Source organism: Neolamprologus multifasciatus, chromosome 14 (genome assembly GCF_963576455.1).
Source record: "Neolamprologus multifasciatus chromosome 14, fNeoMul1.2, whole genome shotgun sequence".
In the NCBI taxonomy this organism is placed as follows: Eukaryota; Metazoa; Chordata; class Actinopteri; order Cichliformes; family Cichlidae; genus Neolamprologus; species Neolamprologus multifasciatus.
In genome coordinates, this window is record NC_140452.1 from 24593173 (window position 1) to 24616496 (window position 23324).

Genomic DNA, 23324 nt, shown 5'->3' on the forward strand with positions numbered 1-23324 from the left:
ACTGTCACATTTCTTTCTGTGTCGGCGCAGGGGTAAAGTAAGGGTACCTGGTCGTTTCAAGTTGTAGACAACCAAATGTCCTTCAGAGCCTCGGAGTAACCTTAAATTTTATAACTTCTGAGTGAATGTAGTTGCACGTGTACGCCTTTGAAATGGGTGTATAGCAGTTGTAGAAGAAGCTCCATAGTTTATTAGCCTAGCTTGAACCGGTGAGCTGCTGAACCGGTAGCTCCATAGATTTCGATATAATAAGTTTAGCCTATTTACCGTAGTGTCTTTTCAGAAATTGGGATTTGCTTCCGCATTCTAGCATGGAGCCCTTTGGAGTCGTCGGCATTGTTCTCGGATCCTTTACAAGCCTGGTGCTGGGTGGGCTACTGTTTGCAGCCTACAAACTTGGCATACTCTACCAATTGTTCCACAAGGTAGGTATTTTAAAAAAGTCAACACCGTAATTTGTGTGCTTTTCTGTGCTATCCTTCGTTATGCACTCTGTTTTCAGTCATTGCATAATCTGTGGCCACTTAAACAAAAAAGTCTTCTACAGGCAGTCAGTGTTGAAGCGTAAGCTGGACTCTATTCACGTAAACTTTGACCAGCCTTGTGGTTTTCCAGCACAAAGGTTATCAGATCCCCGCGGCTCCACATCAACGCTGCAGCCCTGAACAATATGCGGTTGTTGCATAATAGGGAACGACAGTGGGATGAGACAGGTGGCCTTACAGAGCACAGTCAGCTCTTTATATTAGATAGCGGTTTTATTTTAGTTTGCACGATTGTTTATGTGGTTAAAACAGCCACGATCTTGTCTGCAGTAACCTAATTCTGTCCCTCTTTACTTATTCCAGACTGACACAAAGAGCTCCAAGCACGGTGGCGACATTGTGGCAGAGGTCCTCCACGCCCATGGGGTCAAGTACATTTTCACTCTTGTCGGTGGGCATATTTCACCTATCCTGGTGGCTTGCGAGAAGATGGGGATCCGGATCGTAGACACTAGGCACGAGGCCACTGCAGTCTTCGCTGCTGATGCTGTGGCAAGACTTTCAGGTGCAGGTTTAGATTGCATGAAAATGCATCTCCAGTGATACGACTCATTCTTATGTGCGCACACATTGTGTTCGCACAGCTTATTCGAAACAAAACATGTGGGCGTTGAAGTCTTGTCAGGGTTTGTCTTAACAGCAGGCGTTCCACTCCCTGCAGACATTATGATTTATCAAGCAAAGGTGCATCTAACAGCATTCTTAGTGGCTAAAATGAGTTAACACTTCCTTGAAACAATGGCTTGGTTTAGATATTATTAAGGTAGCATGAATAATAATTTAAAACCTGCTAAAAACCTGACCTGATCACTTGATTTTGATTTGATCATGAACAAAGTGTCTTTCAACATTATGGATCTTACTGTCCTAGTTTGCATTAGCTGGACAGTATCAGATCCCCATGGCTATCAGAAGATGGGTTTTTTTTCACAATTTTTGTCTCTGTTCAGATGTTGTTACACCCCATTACCCCCCAGTTGAGAAATTCACATTATTACTGCACCAAAATGAATAGAGGGATTCAAATAAATTAATGCAGAAGTAAAACATAACTTATAGCAACAATACTACACAGCAATGGAACAAAAATGTACACTATACAAGGTAGAGATAAATGTAGGTGCACCTTAGTAATAGCTCTGACTTGTTAATAGCTGTTATGCTTGTTTCTGCTTCAGGTACGGTTGGTGTAGCCGCTGTGACGGCTGGCCCAGGCCTCACTAACACAGTGACAGCAGTGAAGAATGCTCAGATGGCTGAATCTCCTTTGCTGCTCATTGGAGGAGCTGCTGGCACGCTACTCCAGGTGGAGTGGATTCAGATATTATTAATGCCACCACAATATTAATGTGCATGCAGAGTAAAAGGACAGGCAAAAAAAGCAGTCTTCAGTGTTTATCAATTTTGTTTGCGGAACAGGGCAGAGGAGCACTGCAAGATATCGACCAGATGTCTCTCTTCAAGCCTTTGTGTAAGTTCTGCACCTCCATCAGGACTGTCAGAGAAATTGTGCCTACGGTCAAGAAGGCGTTGGCCATTGCTCAGTCGGGAACGCCTGGTCCTGTTTTCATAGAGTTCCCCATTGACACGCTCTACCCCTTCCACCTGGTGTCTAAGGAGTTTGTTGTTAAGAACCCTCCCAAAGGCCTGATGGGAAAAATTGTCTCATGGTATGTTGTTTTTGCACTGCATGCTAATGTTTGGGTTATTTATAATGTTTGCATCTTTTATAATATCATAATTTGGGAATTTCTTTCCTCATTATTCTTCCCTAATCAGAAGTGTGTTAATATGTTCTGAATTATTTGATTTTTGTGGTCTGCCTTCTTCAAAGGTACCTTCATAACCACCTCATGAATCTCTTTGCTGGAGCCTGGGAGCCCAGGGATATGTCTCCACTTCCCGTTCACATCCCTCAAGCCACAGACAATCAGGTAAGTCTTGTAGTAAATGTTCGTCAATGCGTAAGTGCTCTGGCCATTGGAGATTGACAGCATTTTTAAACATTTTTTTTGATGCATAACAGATCCAAAAGTGCCTAGAGCTGGTGAGTCGAGCCAAGAAACCTGTTATTGTGCTGGGTAGCCAAGCAACACTACCCCCAACACCAGTGGATAACATCAGGTAAAAGATGAGTCACGTGTCCTTTTATTTTTCTGCCACTTTTTGTTGTTTTGTGTTGATACTGGAAGTGTTTGTTAAAATGTGTTCAACTATTCCTGTGGTGAGCCTTAAGCAAAATTTTCTTCAGTCTTCAAATATCAGTGAAATTATATTTTGGTATTTTACTTGGATGTTATATCTGGTCAAAATGGTTTCCCGCTTTTTAAAAAATGTTTTTATTTATTTATTTCATTTATTTGTTTATTTTAAACAGGGAGGCTTTGGAGGATTTGGGCATCCCCTGCTTTCTCGGGGGTATGTGTCGTGGCTTGCTGGGTAAAGACAGCCCCATCCACATCCGACAAAACAGACGAGATGCTCTGAAGGAAGCCGATGTGGTAGTCCTGGCAGGTCAGGCAAACATTGTTTCCTTTTTATTCCATAATGATAAAAAGAGAAATAACATTTTGAGACCAACCTATTTAATATTAATATTATAATCTAAAGAAAACTGTGCAGGATAACTGCGTTTCAAAATATGTCGGAGTAAATATTTAACAAAGTTCCACAATGGATCAGTGTTATTGATTGCATTTTTAATTTTTCAGTAATTCTTTTGCATCTTTTTTCTCCTTCTGGATTTAATTTATTCTGGAAGTATGTGTTGCGATACAGAGAGAGGTTAAACTGTGTTTTTTACATAGTGTGTATAGCTGCAGGCTCACCACGATCCCTGGAGAAATATTGACTTTTGTGAGCCGTGTTTACAGGCACTGTGTGTGACTTCCGGCTGAGTTACGGCAGAACTCTCAGCAGACGCAGCAAGATCATCGCTGTCAACAGAGACAAGACACAGCTGCTAAAAAACTCAGACATGTTCTGGAAACCAACTATAGCAATTCAGGGTATGTTTGCCCCCTGATTTCATGCTAGCTTTAAAGGAAGGAAAGAGTCAAAAATCTTTAGATAATCATAAAATATTGTACCTGTGGTGCATATAAATATAAGCATACTCCTGATTTGTTTTCTTTAGAGTTGGACCTAAGAATAAATACATTAATTCAACAACTGCAAAAAGAACCCCAAAACTGTATGCTGTATTTTCAGGTGATGCTGGATCATTTTTAGTGCGACTTTCTGAAGGGCTGAAAGGCCATCGCTGTCCAGAGGAATGGCCTCAGAGCCTCAAAGCAGGGGATGCGACCAAAGAAGCTGCAAACAGGTAAGCAGTGGGGTTGTGTTAAAGTATGCATTGCAAAATCTTCTATCTGTAACCATCACGAAAGCTAACATGTTGCTTTTTTAAATTATTTCAGGGCTAAAGCTGAGGAGAAGACTGAATACCACTTAAATCCCTTGAAAGCCCTCCATTGTGTGGATGAGCTGATGGCTGAGGACAGCGTCATTGTTGCAGATGGAGGAGATTTTGTAGGAAGTGCCGCTTACATAATGAAACCAAGAGGACCTCTGTGTTGGCTCGATCCAGGTAGGATGCTGCTGACAAAGCAAATAGTTTAATTAAAACGATGAAATATTTTGGTTGTTTAATCCAAGAGCTTTATAAGTAAAATAAAAATCCATAGTGCACAAGTTTTGGCTGGATGATAATTATATTCTGAGTTAGTTGCAGTCATGATGTTTTAATCTTGCTCTTCATTCCTTTCCTATAGGAGCCTTTGGGACTCTGGGAGTTGGAGGTGGTTTTGCTTTGGGGGCAAAGCTGTGCCGGCCTGAATCTGAGGTATGTCTGGGGAGCTTTGCCTGATCATCTGATGATCAGTTGAAAAAATCATTGACGTTTTAAAAACAAAAGCTATGTTGTGTTTGTTTCAGGTGTGGATAGTCTATGGTGATGGCTCCTTAGGATACAGTATTGCAGAGTTTGACACATTCACTAGACACAAGGTAAAATCACACACAATCCTATTTAGATTACATGTATGTAATCTATGGAAGCAAGGTAGCTAACAGTAGTCAGTTAGCAACAGTGCACATGTGGTCTAGAGAAAGATCTAATGATCAAAACCAAATGAAAATAATGCAAGTGTTAACTACTGGTGTGTAAGGCCTTAAACATCACAGACTCAGTTCTTGTGTCATACAATGGAAAGATGCACTACATAATATGTTTTCATGCTTGCTGTATGACCGCTATGGACTACTGACACGACAGCTTATTTAAGCATTCATTTTTTTGTGTGTGCATATTTTTCTGCTGATGTCTTTTGTTAATGCATGCTCTGCTTTTCACACCTCAGACACCAGTGATAGCTCTGGTGGGAAATGATGCGTGCTGGAGTCAGATATCCAGAGAGCAGGTTCCTATGCTCGGCAGCAACGTGGCATGCGGCCTTGCATATACAGGTAGATTTATAATGTTCATGTTCGTGCTCTGATTGGTTGTAGAATACACTCAGTGATGTCTGGGCATATGTTAAAAGGTAAATTCTCTTCTTTTTGCAGACTATCACATCGTGGCAGATGGCTACGGTGGTAAGGGCTACCTTATAGGCTCTAAAAATGAAGAAAAGTTAAATGACATCGTCAGACAAGCTCAGAGGGATGCCCGGGAGGGCAAGGCTGCACTTATCAATGTTCTAATAGGGAAGACCAGTTTTAGAGATGGCTCTATTTCGATATAGAATATCTGTGTAATACAGTAACCATGCATTCTTTATCCTTTAACTCTGGCTACCCTGATGGACTCTTAATATCTAGGTTTGTGCAGGATTCTTTTAGTGTGACCTGGATCCAATCTCTGCTAGTGCACTTAAAGCCATAATTCACTCTGATAAATCACCTTTTAGTGTGCAGAGCTCTCTTGGATCACTTATTATTTCCTCCATCAGACTAGCAATGAATTCATAGCAAATCCACTATATATCAGTTATGACAGTTATCCTCCCTATTGTGATACAGATCATGACTTTGTTTTAAAATGAGTTATTTAGCATTAAGCTTTACTTAAAACATAGCTCCATACCTGCCAGCCTAGACAACGATACAGTCTGTGCTTAAAATTTTCAGAGAATAGCTGCTGCATTTTTTAAAGGGGGGTAAAAGGGAATGTTAAGGATTATTCTTGTTTGGAAATTTTGTGGTTCAGTTTTTGACAATTAAACAGCCGATTACAACTTTTGCAAATAAACAGTGAATGAAATCACTCGTGTGTGAGAGAGAGCATTAGCTACCAGTATGCCTTTTTCTCCTGCTATGAACGCATAGCCTTTTTATGTGGACACAAGGCATCTTAGAACTGTATGTAGTTCATAATTTATAATTTAGGAAATCACTTTGTAGAATGGGGAAAATATTTTGTTTTTGAATGTTGATAACTGACTAACGGTATGCCTTCATAATGTTTGATTGTATCTTCAAAATGCATTGCCATGAAGAGACTGAAAATGTGTCTGCTGATTCGATTATATGTCTAAACAATATTTGATACTAACTTGTTTGCAGTGATATGGGCTAAGCCTGCACACAGTTTGGATTGCACTATTATCGTAAGATATTTACTCACCAGGTGAACACATGTCAGTTATTACACTCCTGTATGTACTGTTGTCTTGTTTGGCACATTGTGTGTTGAAATTTTAATCACAAAATGGATTAATTCTGGATTGATTCTGAAATAAATTTTTAAGAAAGGAGGTAATGTGAGTTTTTTATTAGTTTTTTTTTTTTTTTAGCAACACTGTCACTGCATCTATGCAAAGTCACAACTTAACACTTGCATCACCTTGTGTATTTCTGGGGTTAATTAAAGTTAGTGTTACATATATAAAACTGATTTAGATGTTTTAGGTGGTATGTTTACAGAAGTTTGTAATGACAGCAAGCATTCATTATCTCTGCATCACCCATCAACAAAGCCTTTACTCAACGCATAAACATCTCTGTACTTTTTGTATTTTTGCAACATCAACACAAACCAGTTTAAAAACGCTAAAGATTCGAATCGTGCTTATCGTAACAGGTGACTTTTGCCCCAAATACTTCTCTAGGTGCAGTTAGTATTTCAACCGGGAGATGGCAGTGCAGTAGTGGTATTGCTAAAGTCTGTGCTGACGTGTTGTTTCGCATACGTTATAAAACAATGTAAATGTAGAATTTAGCGTCAGTTTTGAAGACCACCGCAGTCTTTATAACTGAGAATAATTTCAAAGAAATTTAATTTTAAAAAATGTAATAAAAAGTAAAGTTGCACCTGATAGCGTCATTATTTATTTTGGTGATGTTTAATCACAAGACTTTGAACACAAACTGATTCATCTCGGGATATTACACATCTATTTCCACGCATATATGACGTCAGTAGAAAGACGAATTCACATGCTTTATTGTCCCTAAAAGGTAAAATCTGCACAAATAAATAAATCAATAGAAATTATTTTCTAGGTTTAACTCTTATATTCGAGATTCTCTATACCATCTGTATAGAGTACAGACACGTCTTGCCTAGCTGGACGTAACACGGGAAGAAAAGCTCAGAAAATCTGCTGCTTTCAAATGCTCTTTGTAAATCTCCCCTTTGTGGGTTTGAATTTTAAAGCAGGTCCATTTGTTGTTGTTTTTTCCTTAAATAAAACTGTTGTTACTATACCTGGGCTGCCGTGGAGGTCAGAAATCTATTTGTACATTATATATATATCGATATATGTCGATATAACTATCAAAGCATAGTATATTTAAAAAATGAAATTGCCCTAATCTTTGGTTTGAAACAAAGTAGAGCCTCACCTATCTTGCATTAAAATTTTTAAAAAAAAAAAACTCAACACCTCTGTAGACTGGGTGCTTTTTTCGACACGTTTAGCCGATAACGACAACAATGCGTGAGTTGATCTGTGTGCCTCGCATCAATAAAGACTGCGGAGCCATTCGCTCAGCACATGAAGGTATCATATGACCCGGTGCACTTCTCTGCAGGCGGCGACTTCAACGGTACCGCTGAAGTTAAGAGAGTGACAATGTGTAGAAAAGCGGTGTGAGCCGGTAACGTTTGTGCTGTTCGCGCTGCTCCGAAGAAACTACGTGACATAAGTTTTATCTAGAAGGACTGGTTTATATCGGATAGCGGATTTAAATGCTCTACAATCATCATGACAAGTAAACAGGAGGCTAAATCAGGATTTTAAAAACACCTAGAAGGTAACTCGGCTCAGAACATCAAGGAAGTTAACGTTTTAACTGTAGCTAACTGACGTCGCCAGTGCGTTATATTTTTAGGTTGTTTAGTAAAAGACACTGTCTATACTGTAACTTTACCGGGTTGGCTTAAACACCACTGAAAACCTAAAAGCTTCGAATTCAGATCAGTTTCCCGAGCTATTTCACTTTACAAAGGACTGACTTTCGCCTGGTTCGCATTAAGAGGATTTCCACTTTAACCGAAGTAAACAGTGGGCATTACCATACCGGTACCAAGGTGAGTAAGCTGTCACCGTAGTATTAGCTGTTAAATGACGCCGTAACACGTAATCGATTGTATGTAATGTCACCGAAGTTGTGTCTTCAGAAATTAATGTTGCCATGACGAACTGCCATACGTTAATTAGTAATTACTACTAATTACTCATGGTTTGACATTGAACCGGTGGAGCTTTGAATTAAAGCTGGAGTTATAAAAAGAGAACAAGTTACATGTTGTTGTTATCTAGTTAATGACTAGCTTATGTCATACTCCTACTTTCCAGGTACAGTAGCTTTACTGAAGGTTTGAGGTAAGGTATGCTTGCAGGAGGAAATGAATAAGTAATTTACAGGCAGGCAGGCTACATTGATTGACATACCTCCCCCCTTTTTTGACAGGTATTTTCTACTGCTCTGGTAGGATTCATTGTAATTAGATTCTTCAGAAAGCTTCACACACCACTCCCATTTAGGGCCCAGACTTGTTTTGTTGTGTTTTGCTTGGTTAACTAGTCACTCCCTAAACATACTGCACAGAGGCTCTTAATTGATCATGTTTTCATTACAGGAGCTGAATGGCCTCTGTTGTAGCAGTGAAAACTGAGAAGCGGCCTGCAGTGGATTCTCAGGATGCAGACTCCAATGCTAAAAAGCCCAGGTAAGCTCAGATGCTGCTTTAGAGCCAGCTGCACGCTATGACTATAACTAATTCATCAACAGGGCTGATTAAAATCTTTTTCTTTTTTTTTTTTGAGTTCCTAATTTTTGCGGGCCCTACATAAAAGGTAGGGTTTAGTGTCCGACTGCATGTTAGCAGGCTTGAAAATAGTTTGTTTAACCTTCATACTGTCGGAAGGATTTGGGAAGCACCATCTTGGGCACCATCTTGGGAACCATCGTCACTCAATCTCTGCCTACCCCAAAGGAAACTGCTGCCCAGTCTGAAGACTAAGCGAGCCCCCGAGCTTGTCCTGGTGATTGGTACGGGGGTAAGCTCCGCAGTGGCTCCTCAGGTCCCTGCTCTCCGCTCCTGGAAGGGCCTCATCCAGGCCTTGCTCGATGCAGCCAATGACTTTGACCTACTGGAGGAAGAGGAAAATCGGCGGTTCCAGAAGCACATGCAGGAAGACAAGAATTTGGTGCATGTGGCCCATGACCTCATTCAGAAACTTTCCCCGGTAAGCCTGCTTGAGCCTTTCCTCTTCGGCTTTCTTTCCTACACCTCCCTGTTGCATGCACACTAACACATGTTAGACAGACTGGCAGCTTAGTGTGCTTTCCTCAGCTGGAGACATTTTGTTTCAGCTTCTGTGGCTTGACATAAGAGATCTTAGCTGTATATGGTTAAAACCTCTATAGCCTATAACATAAGCTTTAATGTGGATTGTTTTTTTAAAAAAACACAAAAGTCAACACAGGCATTTAATCAGTCATTTTGAAATTATTTGCATATGTAATAGAACAAGCTATGTTCACTGTCTCTAGGTGCTTTATATCGTGAGTTAAAGACCCTACAATCACAGGGACATGATCTTCTTTATGCATAACAATGTGTTGATCTCTTTTATTGGAACAGTTTTCAACTTTAAAATGAAAGCAATGAACAGCAATGCAAATATCTTATATTATACACAGCAAATGCAGCTGCCAGAAGTGGTCAGAACTTTCAAAATGTTTAGTTAAGTAGTGCCAGTTTGGAAGTGCAGCCATGTTTTTGTTTATTTGACTTTTGATTTGTTCCCATTTTTAATGTTAGTAATAACTTCTGTGTCAGAATGCAGAAATGAAAGCAGAAGTTTGACTTGATATATGAAACTTCTGCATTAATACTAGAGGGGTATATGCCACGTTAGAATAAAGGAAATCTCACAGGTGACGGGAAGGTAGAGAGTAAAGGATACAAATGTATCTGCAACAAGCTAATATGCTGTTTAAAAGGGGAAAAAAAAACCACAGCTTACAATCATTTCTAAATACAAACATTATATATGTTATATACAAAAAGAAAGTAGGATAAAGATAAAAGCATATAAATAAGATTCAGAAATGCTGCTGCCCTCTCTTGGCCCAAGCTCGTTTATGATGGACCAGTATCTCCAGTATAACATGGGTATCTTGCACATCTGTCACACTCCACACACCATTTATGTTTTGGAGCAAACCACACTTTCTTCATTGAAAGTCTTTCTTAGTTTAACAGCTCAATGTCAAACCACATTCTGCACATGATGCAACTGCTTCTTAGGAATAGTCTGAATGTTAAACTGAACTTCCAGCAGTCCAGACCGGTCGCCCTTGTAAAAAATATTTTGCTAGCAAGGCTACAAATTAAAAAAATGCGACAAGATATTCCCTGACCTGTTGAGTGGGAAGTATTTTCCTTTCAAAATTGCTTTAAGTAGAAAATAATCAGTCCATTTACCCTTTACAGTGATGACTGATGAAAGCATAATATTTTGAGATATGTAAAACATCAAAGGTAAATATCATAGGTTAATAACACCTGAAATGTTATAATGAGCCAATCAAGGTTACCCAAGCTGTCAGGAATTTCCTTTACCTGACCAGCTAATCATAACAGTAACCTTACGAGCTTTCACAGGCTCAGTGACACACTGCACAGAAGAGGTGTGGTACTGCCAGAATGCAGTGATGTCCTGACAAAAATGACACAGTCTAAGTGCATGTTTTATATGTGTTTATCTCTGAAAAAGGTATGGCAGTTAAGATAAAGGAGAGGAGGCTGAAGATAAAGGTGAATTCATCTGTTTGAGGAGGACTGAGACTCAGCTGGAGCTCAGGATTTATCCAAAGTAGAGTCACATTATTCTAAATTATTCAACCGTATAAACCTGACATTTGTGTGTAACCGCCAGCGTGTACTATGTGTAGAAGAACACAAAACATTTACAGTCAGATCCTGAGCCCTCTTGTGTGTTTTTGAAGACGGTTACTGTGCCACGTGTTTAAATGCAGCGCATTGCTATCATTTTTTTTCCACTGGCTGTGTGAGGCTGCAGGTGAGAAAACAATGTTTAGTTTATGTCTGTGAAGGTTCTCAGTCATCCAGGTCATTGTAGTCTTGCAAAGACTACAAGGAGCTTGCAAAGAAAAGTGTCTGGACTTCTTTAAGTTACTTGAAGACGTTTCACCTCTCATTCCTGCGAATTCGCATGATAAGGTGGGGCCAGGTTTCGCATAATCCTGCGAATTCCTGCGAATTCCTGCGAATTCCTGCGAATTCGCATAGTGAAACCTGGCCCCACCTTATCATGCGAATTCGCAGGAATTCATGCAAATTCCTGCGAATTCGCATGATAAGGTGGGGCCAGGTTTCACTATGAACTCACCCGAAACTCTGGCTGATTGGGACCCACACCCAGTTTCACACCTTGACTCAGGCGATTAGAGGATCATCAGGGGGTCCTTTTGTCCCTCTGTGGGGGGATACTCCCACTAGGTTTATATCTGGGACTCTCCACCATTTGACCTTAGAACTGAAGAAGCTTCTCGGATGAGAGGTGAAACGTCTTCAAGTAACTTAAAGAAGTCCAGACGCTTTTCTTTGCAAGCTCCTTTGACAATGTTTAGTTTTTTTTTTTTTTTTAACCAAACCACGGCTCGCTGGACTCATTAGTTTGCTAGATTGATAGATTTACATGTGACTCAGTTCTCTTACTATTGAACCGGTCTGCTCTGGAGCTGGGCTGGCAGATGGAAGACTTAATACCGTTTGCCTCCTGTGTTAGTCATGTTTCATCGCACCTTTGACATTGATAAAACACGCTTTGTTTCAGCCCTCAGCCTGTTGTAACAAAGGGAACAAACAGCGCTTTTATGGCTTTATCCATCGTGTTTATTTCAATCCACAGTCGTGCAGACACCAGCCCACTCCCGTTGGCCACAGACACAGCCGGGTCTAACATGCTGAGGAAAAAAAACAAGCATAGAATAATGTGAACCAGCAGTCCCCTACTCCCACTCACACAGCCCAGATTTCACATTCAAGCAGAGTTAAAGTCCAGTGCAAGCACACAGTAATGTATAGTCTGTATGAGTGTTAAATGCCTATAGGCATTTAATTCACAAAAACCCATGTGCAAATATTTCTCTTGGTGAAGAGAAGCACACATGCTAGCACTAGAGCTAGGTAGATGTACATTGTAGTTTTACTCTGCTCTAACAGAGCAACTACTGTACAGTGCTTTAGACAGAACTCAGCAGCTGTGTAATAGTGTCAGAGACCTCCAATAACATAAGACAGAGACAGTTTAACCCACTTTCATGGATTTGTGTAGTTGTAGGTTGGCTGCGGTCTGTAATGGGGGTAATCCAAAGTTAAAACCTAAAGAGACTGTCTAGGCCTGAAATCCTTGGCAGTGAAGAGGCTAATTACAAGTGTGCTGACTCAATTCAGGTTTGGCTCAATTCAGGGAAGCGTGTAATTTTGATAGTTGTTTAGACCATAATCTGAGATGTTTAATCTTCAATTTGTATTGCAATGACTACTTAAGACAAATCATAGTATTTTGTTAAATACTTTTTTTCCCCCACTGAACTCTCTCTTACTGTGCTCCTGAAAAATTAAAGTGTGAGTGTTTTTGTTTGTAAAGCTGCTAAGTGCTAAGTGCAAAAATTAGGATTAGAATTACAAGACAGAGTTGGTCTCGAGTGCTTTAGTTGGTTATTACGTAAGTCCTGACCAGAGACAGGCCAAGGACACGGCCTTCAGGATGGGTGCTGTAGATGCTGGATGTGGATAATGAGTTTCTTCCTGTGGAAAGGACTCCTGCTGTTTAGCCCATTAGAGCTGTAATCTGTGAGAGTCCGCGGAGTATTTCCTTGTCCTAGGATCACAGTGGTCAGTGCATTTCTGAATTGTCCTTTAGCTATTCTTGGCAGCCCAGTTCCCCCACCTCCACCTTTTTCTTTTTTTAAAAAAAATAAAAGCTTCACCAGGTGAGGATGAGGTTTAAGTCACAGCCTGTAATCTCTAAATAGACTTAAGTGAAGTCTATTAGTTACTAGAAGAAGTAAGTGAATGTGCCTTAGACAGTTTTTTCCAGCTATCTTATTCTTCGGCGCCACCTAAGTTTCACTTAAATTATCGTGAAAGGCTGTGCCAAGGAGAGGCATTTTAACAACAAGTTTAAATCCTTTGTTATGCCTGAATCACATGGCTGCATTAGTAAGGTGCGCTCAAGTTTGGTCTAAAATGCTCATTTAGCAGTTGCAACTAGACACAGGTCTCCATACCTACTACATCTTGAAGTAAAAGCCCCAACTGGGCAAAAAACTATCCACTAATCTTTTCCTTTCCTTCCTTTTTAAACAGAGAACAGGTAATGTAAGGTCCACGTTCTTCAAGGACTGCCTGTACGAAGTGTTTGATGATTTGGAGTGCAAGATGGAGCACGCAGGGAAACACTTACTGCGGTCAGTGCTGCAGTTAATGGAGAGCGGCGCACTGGTTCTCACTACCAACTTTGACAACCTGCTGGAAATTTATGCAGCCCATCAGGGCACCAAGCTGGAGTCTTTGGACCTGACAGATGAGAAGAAGGTAAATATTACTTGAAACGTGATTGATCTTTCTTGCTGCAATAGATGCCGTCAGCTGTTTGGGGTTTTTTGTCTTTTTTTTTTCTTTTTTCAAATGAGGGCAAAGGTCCCCAACATCATGTGATACCACGAGCACTTTGGAAGGTTTGTAGGTATGACTCCCTAAAATTCAGACAAAATAAATGACAAATTGAAATCTTGCTTCAACTTTGCCCCGAGCACTGTCTTGTGCTCGGGTTACATTTATGACACTGGCTTCCAGTGAAGTTCCCTGTTGGCCGGTTTAGGAGAAAAAATAAACGAGGCTTTTGACCTGAAAGAGCCCTTTCTGTCAGGCAGGTGGAGGGAAGTTTAACTTCCATTTTTAATCATTGAATAATATTTGATTTTTGGCTTTAAAGTGGGCTGAAGAGGAAGCACATGTTTTTCTAGTACAAAACATTTCTTTTAAGTACCAAATAAGTTTTCTGCAAATTCTCAGCTGTCCAATCATTTATGTCCCAGCACATTTAAACTTAGCTGAGTGGTTTCTTAAAGAGAACACAAGTTTGCCAGAGTGAGCAGAGATTTCCGAGAGACCCGTTACTTTGCCTCTCAGTCCTGGTATTTATGCCTCATCTCCATCAGGGCGAATATCCTCTCACTGCTGCTCAGTGATTGCGCTCCATTCCCAGCCAGAACAGGATTTTGTGCAATGGACTGTTAAGTGTGCACTCGTGTGTGCTTGTGTGTCTAGGTGCTGGAGTGGGCTCAGGAGAAACGGAGGTTAAGTGTTCTGCATATCCATGGTGTTTACACCAACCCCAGTGGTATCGTACTGCACCCTGCTGGCTATCAGAATGTATTGAGGAACACTGAGGTTATGGTAGGCACTAACGTTCATTGCTTTCTGCCCCCTTTTTGGCTTAAGATGTACACATTTATAAAGGATATAACACTCAGGTAGAGTCTTGGAAATGATTTACAATTTTCCTCTGGACGTGCACTAGTTTATTTGAAAGGTTCTCCTGTGAATGAAATAATACAGCTTTATCACTGGGTGTTTTTTGCAGCGTGAGATTCAGAAGTTGTACGAGACCAAATCCTTTGTCTTTCTGGGCTGCGGCCGCACAGTAGACGACACAACCTTCCAGGCTCTGTTCTTGGAGGCGGTTAAACACAAGTCGGACCTCGAGCACTTCATGCTCGTGCGGCGAGAGGATGTGGGAGAGTTCAAGAAGCTGCGCGACAACATGCTTGACAAGGGCATCAAGGTCATCTCCTATGGAGACGAGTACGCTGATCTGCCTGAGTACTTTGAGAGGCTGGCCAATGAGATCTGCAACCGTGACGTGTCCACCAATGGCTGGGGTAAGCAGAATGAATCGGAACACATTAGTCTGCCTTTGAATGATCTGCGTTAAAGGGCCCACCACATTTACAAAAAAAAGTTTATTTTAGCACTGGGGCTCTATAAAAGAGCTTTCAGTTTTTCACAAGATGAGAAATAAGGACAGGAAAGAGGACACGGGAAGGGTTGAGTTAGGTCATGGATGTTCTTTGTCAGTATCTATCAAAAATGTGGGCTCTTTGTGAAGCATTTTGTGATCTTTTTATCTAGAAAGGTGCTATACAAATAAAATTTTACTTGCTTACTCTTTGCACGTTGTCTCTTTTCAATGTGTATCCGCAGGATCCCCGTCACAGAACGGAGAGGAACAGCAGATCGGTATTAACACACAGAAAAGCCTCCTTCAAGGTTAAGACTGAACTCGTCTCTTTGGCTCTGAGCTGCGGCCTCTTGCTAAAGAAATTTTCAGACTAAACGTCCTGTTCAGAACTGTTTTCTGACTGTATGCTGGTAGAAAATCCAAGTCTGTCTTGATTTTTAGTTACAAAAAAAAAAAAAAACTACTGGTATTTTTTTCCACAAACTGGTGTGGCAGTATTAACAATTGTCAGTGGCATCATTTCAGTAGATGTTCTTTGACTTTTTTTTAAGCTTTTCAGACAATTCCTTCCACTTCTTTTCAACCGCATACTCTTGACAGATGCATTTTCCTCCACAGCTTTACTCACAGATCAAGTCTGATTTTGTTGAATACATTTAGGAATCTACGGGGAACCTTAATTACATCATTATTTTTCAGATTCCCTTCTCATTCCATTTTTAACTAAAAGGGAAAAAAGTTTGCCTGGCATCCCCTACTATACTGGATTTAAATGTTGCTGGAACATCCACTTTGTGGGAAGCATCCGGGTAACTGAATGGGATGTTTCCTTTTCAGTTCGACAGAAACACTACATGTGAATCCACAGTAGAGTTAAACATGCTGTTATGCTGAATTTTCAACATACAGTAAATACGCATTGAGCTTAACGCACAACCCCTTCTCTCGATTTTAAGTCTTGTGTGAATGGATTGAATCAGTCATGCTCATCCCACAACCTGGAAAACTTGATTTGCACACTGCTTGGTGGGGAAAGGGACGAGTTACTGTAACGACTGTCGTAAAAACGTACATTCAGATGTTTTCATATCAGAGCGGTTCCTGGCAGTAGCAACCTCTTTGCCACTCTTGTGCTGAAAATAAAGAAAAAAAAAGTTCTTTAAAAGCCCCTTTTTGTACTTTTAATACTTGCATGTGTTTTCTGATGTAGTATTTATAATAATAAGCACCATTTTCAAAATAAAGCTTTTGGTATTCCATCTGTCCTTTCGTACATGCATCTCTAACACAAAGTACAACAAGCGCCACTTTAGAGGCTGTCATACCATATAGCAGCTTTATTTAGAAACGTTTACATTCTCATAAATTATCTCAAATTTTCTTTATAGTTCTCATATTGCACTACCACATTTTAAAGGGGGGCCGAAATGTTTAAAAGTTCAATTTTCTCTTACAAATGATGAATGAATCAGAGGGGGAAATAAGTCAAAGGGCCACAGAACTTTAACTGACCACTTAGAAGTGTAGTCTGACATCTATGGACACCTGTAAGAACAAGAAAAACCTAAACTTACAAATGGATTTCTGCTTTTCATCCACTATAAACTGGGGAATCAAAGTCTTCATGTTGTAATGGCAATGAATTAACTGGGTGTTATATAGGTGAGGAGCTCTGGGAGATGACTTTTAGATCATAACTGTTAATTTGCTCAGGAAATCTTGATGCACTGCCCTGTCGACCTTGATTTTTCTATGCCGTGATTTTCTTCTTGTTGAACACAAAAAAACATCTAACCTGATAAGTGCTGGTATTCACACCCACTCTACTGTAAATCATAAACTGTCTTCCCCACTAGACTAGTGGGGCTGCTTCTTCTGACCTGCAAAGCCATGAAATTAGTGGGTAAGTATCCACATTGTTGAAGTGTTAACTGAGAAGACAGGAGACAGACAGGCACTGTGGTCACTAAACTTTCCTCAGGCACAGGCAGCTGCTGAAATGTCACATCCAGCAAACACGCACTACCCGACCTCATTTAGATGAAAGAAATCTGACTGACAAATGCCAGGTAGGGAGCTTTTTTCTTTTCCAAGCTTTTGCTGTGTAAACCAGTAAACCGATAGCACAGCCTAGGTCCAGTCAGAAAATATATCATTTGAATGAGACTTCCTCGGAACACAAGCTGATCTGAGGTACTTTCTAAATTTGGCCCAAATGTTTAAAAATAATACAAAGGGAGGCTCCTCTGGCTTTGATGCAACACGTTCTGTCTTTTCAAATGCACACTTGTCCTTTTACTGGAAGAATAACATCCTGTGTGAGACATTTAGTTCATTCAATTAATTCCAAAAGCAGAGGGCGCAGGGCAGCAGCATGGAAACATGGGCTATAGCGGGGCTGGAACATCTTGTGGCAGTGTGGCAAAGGCTTCTCTGCAATGATGAATAAACCAGAAGAACATGCGGCCAACTTATGCCTTCATCAGGGCGCTGACCACGGCACGGGCGTTGAGGCTGCGCAGGTCATTGTAGGTCTGCCCCGTGCCCACAAACACAATAGGCTGGCCTGTGATGTAAGTCATGGAGATGGCAGCACCAACCTGTATAGAAGGAAGGATGACGAATGAGAAATAATGCAAATTATTCACAAGGCAGAAAGCAGCTGCAAACTAATTACCAAACTGCATTCGAATATTCTTTAAATCACAGAAATGAGATGGCCCCGATGGTAAAATGATCACAATAAAATACCTTGTCATCAATAGTGTCAAACTTGGTGAGAACAATTCCATCAATGAGGCGAGGCTTGTCAGACATGGAGTGGTCTGCCAGAGCCTGGTTAAACTTCACCTATGGACATGAAGCAAAAGCAGAGTTGTTCAGGTACAAACTGCTGAGGAAAGAGTTCACATGTAAATCTCCAACCTAATGCTGTCTAGAGGCAGGGGTGTAACAAAACAGCAGCTTAATGCAATAGCACTGCCCTCTGCTGGACAATTGAATGCATAGAATTTTTTTTAACCTAACCAAGTTCTTTTTTAGTAGCGTTAGACACTGACTGAAAGCTCTAGCAGCAGATCACATGACTCATACAGATATGAACTAAATGTTGTATTACTTCAAATTGAAAATTAACTAATTATTACCTCTTATATGTACAAAAAAAAATATTTCAACTTTCTGAGTGATCTTACCAGCTGATCAACTGCCTCGTTGCCCACCAGAGCCTCCCCAACAAACAGCACTAGGTCAGGCATGTTGACTGCTATAAGCTTGGCCAGCGCTGTCATTAGGGGGGCGTTGTCCTGCATACGTCCAGCAGTGTCCACCAGCACCACATCAAAGGCCTGGTTGCGGGCTACAGGGATCAAAAGTGGAAAGGTAAACAAGTGATGCTGAAATGGGTGCAATGCTAATATTAAAAGTGCCACATCCCTTCCTTACAGCTAAGGTACAACACACTGTGCTGTGTGGCATCAACCAGCAACCCCTTACTAATGCCAAATCCTTTCAGTTACCAACACAGTAGATTTATTTTTTTTACCATAGGCAATGGCCTCCATAGCAATTCCAGCAGCATCCTTCCCATAACCCTTCTCATAAAGCTGGACTACAGGTCGTCCACCGTGCTTCTCGGGGGGATGCAGAGAGTTCAGGCGGCGCTGGTGAGTGCGGAGTTGCTCCACAGCACCAGCACGAAATGTGTCACAGGCTGCGATCAGCACAGTGAAACCATTCTCTATCAGCCAGAAGGAGATCTAGACCAAGGCAAAGGAAAGTTTACCTTTACAAGGACACGGTAAATTACTCAAATTACCAAAAAGCAGAAATATTTCAATGTCAATTCACCTTTGCCAGGTTGGTGGACTTTCCCACTCCATTGACACCACAAAATGTGATGACAAAAGGTCTTTGCTGGCTCTGTGCTCCCATGACATCTCTCAGAATATCCACTCTTCGCTTGGGTTGCAGGATCTGCACCAGTGAGTCTTGCAGGGCCTGCTTTACTGTTGAGGCCACAGCTGCACACACACACACACACAAGGCGTTACCCATATGTGCTAGTCTGCACAACATCATTTACAGATGTAGTGTATTTAATATAATTACACCATAAAGTAACATAGTATCACAATTCATAATTACAATGAATAAAAGAAATGAATAAGTTGGAATTGCCAGTTAAGGCCAAGTATGTGAATCAAGTCAAAGGGGTCATACTGTTACAGCATTCATATCATCAGAGTTATTTTTTAACAACAAGAGTTGCAGTTAATTGACTTTACTTATCAGTTCGAGAGGCTTTGACATACACTTCATGTTTAAAATGGATTACTGTAATTTTATTACTCTTCCCAGCATGCGGACTGGTGCACTCAGAGGAAGAAGGAATATAAACATGATCCTTAAACCATACTATAAATTACAAATCAATACTTTGCTATGTATATAATGTGCACTTACTGGTGAATGTGCCCATGACTTTGCCCTCCAGTTTTTTGGCTACAGAGTCACACAGCTGGGAGGCAATGTCGGCTGCTACATTCTTTGCTGTGTGATCAGAAAGGAGGAAAATGAATACCAGACAACGAATACCAGGCTATCATGCCTTCTGCAGCTGACTTCATACCGATCAGGTGGTCCTTCATCTTCTCCAACACTGGTTCCATATCCTCTCGGGTTAAACTCTTGGAGCCCACCAGGCCCTTCAGCATCCCAAACAAACCTCCACCCTTTTTGGAACTGAAAACGAAAGAAAGAAATGCACAAATTATAGTTTAAACAACATTAAGAATGTTATTCCTGATACTCTAAAACTAATATTTCATACCTTGGCTTGCTTGTTTCTCTGATGACCACTTCCTCATCCTCTTCCTCCATCTCCTCTTCGTCACTGGACTCGTATTCCACAGACAGCAAGTCTCCCTTCATGGAGGCTGGCTGCATTTCCTGAAAAACAAACGAGGAACTAAGTATGTGGCATCTCGTCACTTATTTTAATCACATTAATCTAACTGCAGATCTCTTAGGGATCTAGGTGGTTAGATTAAAGACCACTAAATACCGGATCAAATTGTGCTTCCAGGTTCTGTTCGGCACCATTTGGAGAACCATTTCCATTCTTGTCGCTGTAGTCCAGATCCCTGGTGCTGCTGCCTCCCATGTTCCAAACACGATTTTGTTTCCCCTTTGGCTTCTGAGGCTTTGGCGACTTACTGTGAGAACGAGATCAGAATTAAAAAAAAAAATGAGTGTCTCAACATGCTTTGCACAAGAGGAGGAAAGAAAATAATCAATTATCATCATCAAACCATGGCTCTAACACAACACAGCAGTCACACACACAAGTAACACTTAATATAAGTTTTGGGGAAAAGAAAAATGAATTAATTTTAAATAATAAGACAAAAATTAAAAATAATAAACTTGGGATTCAGGACAGATTGATAATGACATCAGGATGCGTCTTTAAAACACACATGGCTCTTGGCCTGCTCTCTCTTTTAAATGGAAGTATCAGCTGCTTTACCTGGGTTTTTCAGAAGTTCCTGGCCTGTGCTTACGGAAGAATTCCTCTCTGTTCTTTTGCAAGATCTCCTCGGCAGTCAGGCTCTGGTTACCATTCTCCACCATCTTCTGGCCAGAGGCTGAGGCCTTGTCTTGATCCCCTTTGGCAGGCTGAGCTGCAGGAGCTGGAAAGGATTAGAGTCAACTGAGTTTGAAATCATGTTACCCTTACCCATTTAGAGTTTGCTTTTTATAACCGAGAGAGAGCACTTACCCTCCTTTTTGGCATTTTTATTCTTCTTGCCACCCTGTTCCTTGCCTTTGTCCCCACCCTTTGTCTCAATCATTGACTTCACAGTTTTTTGAGATTTCCCAGATTGCTCAAAGGTCCGCATCCCGGCAGGGCCTCGAGCTTTACTGCTCTCCTCCGCCACACTTTTGATAAACAATTAATATATGTCAACATAGGTAATAACAAAAAGAAACTGTCAGGGATGCATCTTTCACTTTTTCTAAGTTAATAAAACAAACATACAACAAAACTATTAAATCTCACAGCTTTTTGATCATATTTCTTATGTGGCATGTAAAACAAATATTTAAAAACATATTTTGGCCATTATCAAGACAGACTTGATTTTCGATTGCTGCTAAAATAAAATTGGAATTGGCTTGGAATTGGATGGAAAGACAGAGTGCAAGTTGGGCCGATAGATTGGTGCAGCCTCAGCAGTAACGCGGGCAAGTACGCAAACGTCCAAGTGGACCCTCATGTTAACCATCTGATGATGAAAACTGTGTCAGCGGGACCCAAGCGAACTCTAGCAGACTTGTGGAAAGTATAATCCCTGCCTATAGGGTAAATAAGAGTGACAAGCTGTGACATCTGCAGGGGTCTCAGAGTAGAGCTGCTGCTGCTCCTGCATGTTAAAAGCTGCTGAGATGATTCAAGCATCTGGTTAGGATGTCTCCTGGGGGCCTCCCTTTGGTGGTTTTCTGGGCATGGGAGGAGATGCTAAGGTAGACTCAGAACCCGCTGGAGAGATTTATATCTTGTGCAATCGCCCAAGAACTGAAAAGTGTGGCTGGGAAGAATCATCTCTGGAATGCCCTGCTTACCCTGCTGCCACCACAATCTGAATTTGGATTACCGGAAGACAATGAATGAATTGGCTTTATATTACTAATAACATTATTTGCACATAAAACCAATACACAATTTCCATGCCTACCTACAGACATTGGCCTGTGTGTTGTTTGGTGCCTAAGTCTTTATTACGGAAATTACTTTGTTTCTTTACCTGAGAAGAACCTTGAAGTCATTTTCAAACTCAAAGCTGTTGTTGAGCAGCTTTAAAGCTCCCTTCTGCTCCAGCTCATTCTTATAGCGATCCCTAAAGCGAAGCTGGACGTCATTTATAAACTTGTCCACATATGTCAGCGTCAGGATCTTTTGAAAACCCACCTAGAGATGCACAGGTGAAACGAGAAAAAGGCAATGATCATAAACACGTATAAAACACAAACACCTATCCCCACCTGATTTTTTTTAATTCATTCAACGCTTATATGAACAACTTACCACAAAAATCAACTCAAACTCGTTGTCGAGCTTGTATTTAAGACTCAAGCCCCCATGACTAAACGAACTGTTCCCACTTCGCTCCTGAAAAAAACAAACATCAACAGCATGTAAACGGGAGCTTCTGCTACTGCAGCTATCGTTGTGTGTGTTTTCAACCACCTAAATTACGTCACTATAGCACAGGAAATATTAAACTTATATATGAATGAGTGGTATGCGGGGGGAGGTGGGGGGGGGGGGGCACACAGCCCAGAAGAAGCTTATTTAGTTGATCGCTACGCCATAAGCTAGTGCTAGCATTAGCTACCCGTTAGTGCTAGCATTAGCTGGCCCCTTGTTACAGAGAGCTGGATAAAAACACAACAGCCACAAGCTGCTAGCCGTGAGGCTCACCTGAAGGATCACCGAGCGGATCAAAGCGTTGACCGGCCCCGTGAAGGATTCAGTGACACCGGCTCCCTGAAAACACCACAACACTATCCCCCCTTTGCTGAAGATGGTGAAGAAGTCTAGCATCTTCTAAGCACGTACCTGGATTAAATAAAAACACAGACAGATATGTGGATAAAAGCGAAAGAGAGCCCTGGGTTTAAAAAATACACAGTGTCATTTTAACGGCTCCTGCCTGCCATTCAGAACACGAACTCTTACCGGATAATACTTAAACTGATAATAAATGCCCCAGGAGTGAAACCCACTACCAGTGAAAAAACTGTTTTAGACACGTCAGAGGCACGATTAGGAAGTGATGTTGACTTCCGGCTTTTTTTTTGCTGAGGTTTGCGCTTGCGCAGTTGTCATTTCAATGAACCGGTAGTGTTTTCCTGTCTATTTTACCAGTACCAATGCCAATATTTTTACCAGTTACCTGTAAAAATAATTTGTATTGGGCCTGTCTCTTTAGGTCAACTTTTGTTGTTTAAATGTGTTATAGGCTATAAAAATAACTAAATATGTGATGTTATAATAATAATAATAATAATAATAATAATAATAATAATAATTATATACTAAATAATAATATACTAAACTTAGAGGTTACAAACAACATAACGCTAGTGTCGATCTCATACCAACAACAGCACTGGTATAATACCAGCGATCCACCCATCTCTTATGTATCTGGGGGGGTGTTCTCTGGAGCAAAGAGGAATGAAAGCCAGTAGAAGCAAGACA

At 40.9% G+C, this 23324-nt stretch overlaps 3 protein-coding genes across 6 annotated transcripts; 2 read left to right on the forward strand and 1 right to left on the reverse strand.

Annotated features, from left to right (window-relative positions):
- Nucleotides 1-15: 15 nt before the first annotated feature.
- On the forward strand, nucleotides 16-6301 carry hacl2 (2-hydroxyacyl-CoA lyase 2). The gene is made up of 15 exons (XM_085183778.1): nucleotides 16-209; nucleotides 284-425; nucleotides 849-1050; nucleotides 1724-1851; nucleotides 1965-2215; nucleotides 2380-2479; nucleotides 2572-2669; nucleotides 2923-3059; nucleotides 3419-3553; nucleotides 3756-3870; nucleotides 3965-4134; nucleotides 4319-4389; nucleotides 4482-4553; nucleotides 4907-5012; nucleotides 5112-6301. The coding sequence occupies exons 2-15, from the start codon at nucleotides 312-314 to the stop codon at nucleotides 5288-5290; spliced, it is 1878 nt and encodes a 625-aa protein (XP_085039904.1). The 5' UTR covers nucleotides 16-209; nucleotides 284-311; the 3' UTR covers nucleotides 5291-6301.
- A 1246-nt stretch (nucleotides 6302-7547) lies between these two features.
- siral1 (SIR2 antiphage like 1) lies at nucleotides 7548-22029 on the forward strand. 4 transcript variants are annotated; one of them, XM_085183782.1, is made up of 7 exons: nucleotides 7548-7802; nucleotides 8632-8721; nucleotides 8920-9241; nucleotides 13399-13626; nucleotides 14362-14490; nucleotides 14678-14975; nucleotides 15298-22029. In XM_085183782.1, exons 2-7 carry the CDS (start codon nucleotides 8639-8641, stop codon nucleotides 15366-15368), a joined length of 1131 nt encoding a protein of 376 aa, XP_085039908.1. In that variant the 5' UTR covers nucleotides 7548-7802; nucleotides 8632-8638; the 3' UTR covers nucleotides 15369-22029. The 4 variants fall into 4 exon arrangements, with proteins under 4 accessions (XP_085039908.1, XP_085039907.1, XP_085039910.1 ...); XM_085183781.1 differs by having other exon boundaries at nucleotides 7549-8079; XM_085183784.1 differs by having other exon boundaries at nucleotides 7551-7802; nucleotides 8989-9241.
- Nucleotides 16364-22928, reverse strand: srpra (SRP receptor subunit alpha). Its single transcript, XM_085183773.1, has 15 exons — nucleotides 22800-22928; nucleotides 22542-22679; nucleotides 22146-22229; nucleotides 21865-22028; nucleotides 20838-20998; nucleotides 20586-20748; nucleotides 20121-20271; nucleotides 19887-20005; nucleotides 19686-19798; nucleotides 19520-19606; nucleotides 18905-19077; nucleotides 18600-18813; nucleotides 18250-18413; nucleotides 17807-17905; nucleotides 16364-17655 (listed from the first exon to the last, which is right to left on the reverse strand). The coding sequence occupies exons 2-15, from the start codon at nucleotides 22662-22664 to the stop codon at nucleotides 17527-17529; spliced, it is 1944 nt and encodes a 647-aa protein (XP_085039899.1). The 5' UTR covers nucleotides 22665-22679; nucleotides 22800-22928; the 3' UTR covers nucleotides 16364-17526.
- Nucleotides 22929-23324: the final 396 nt, after the last annotated feature.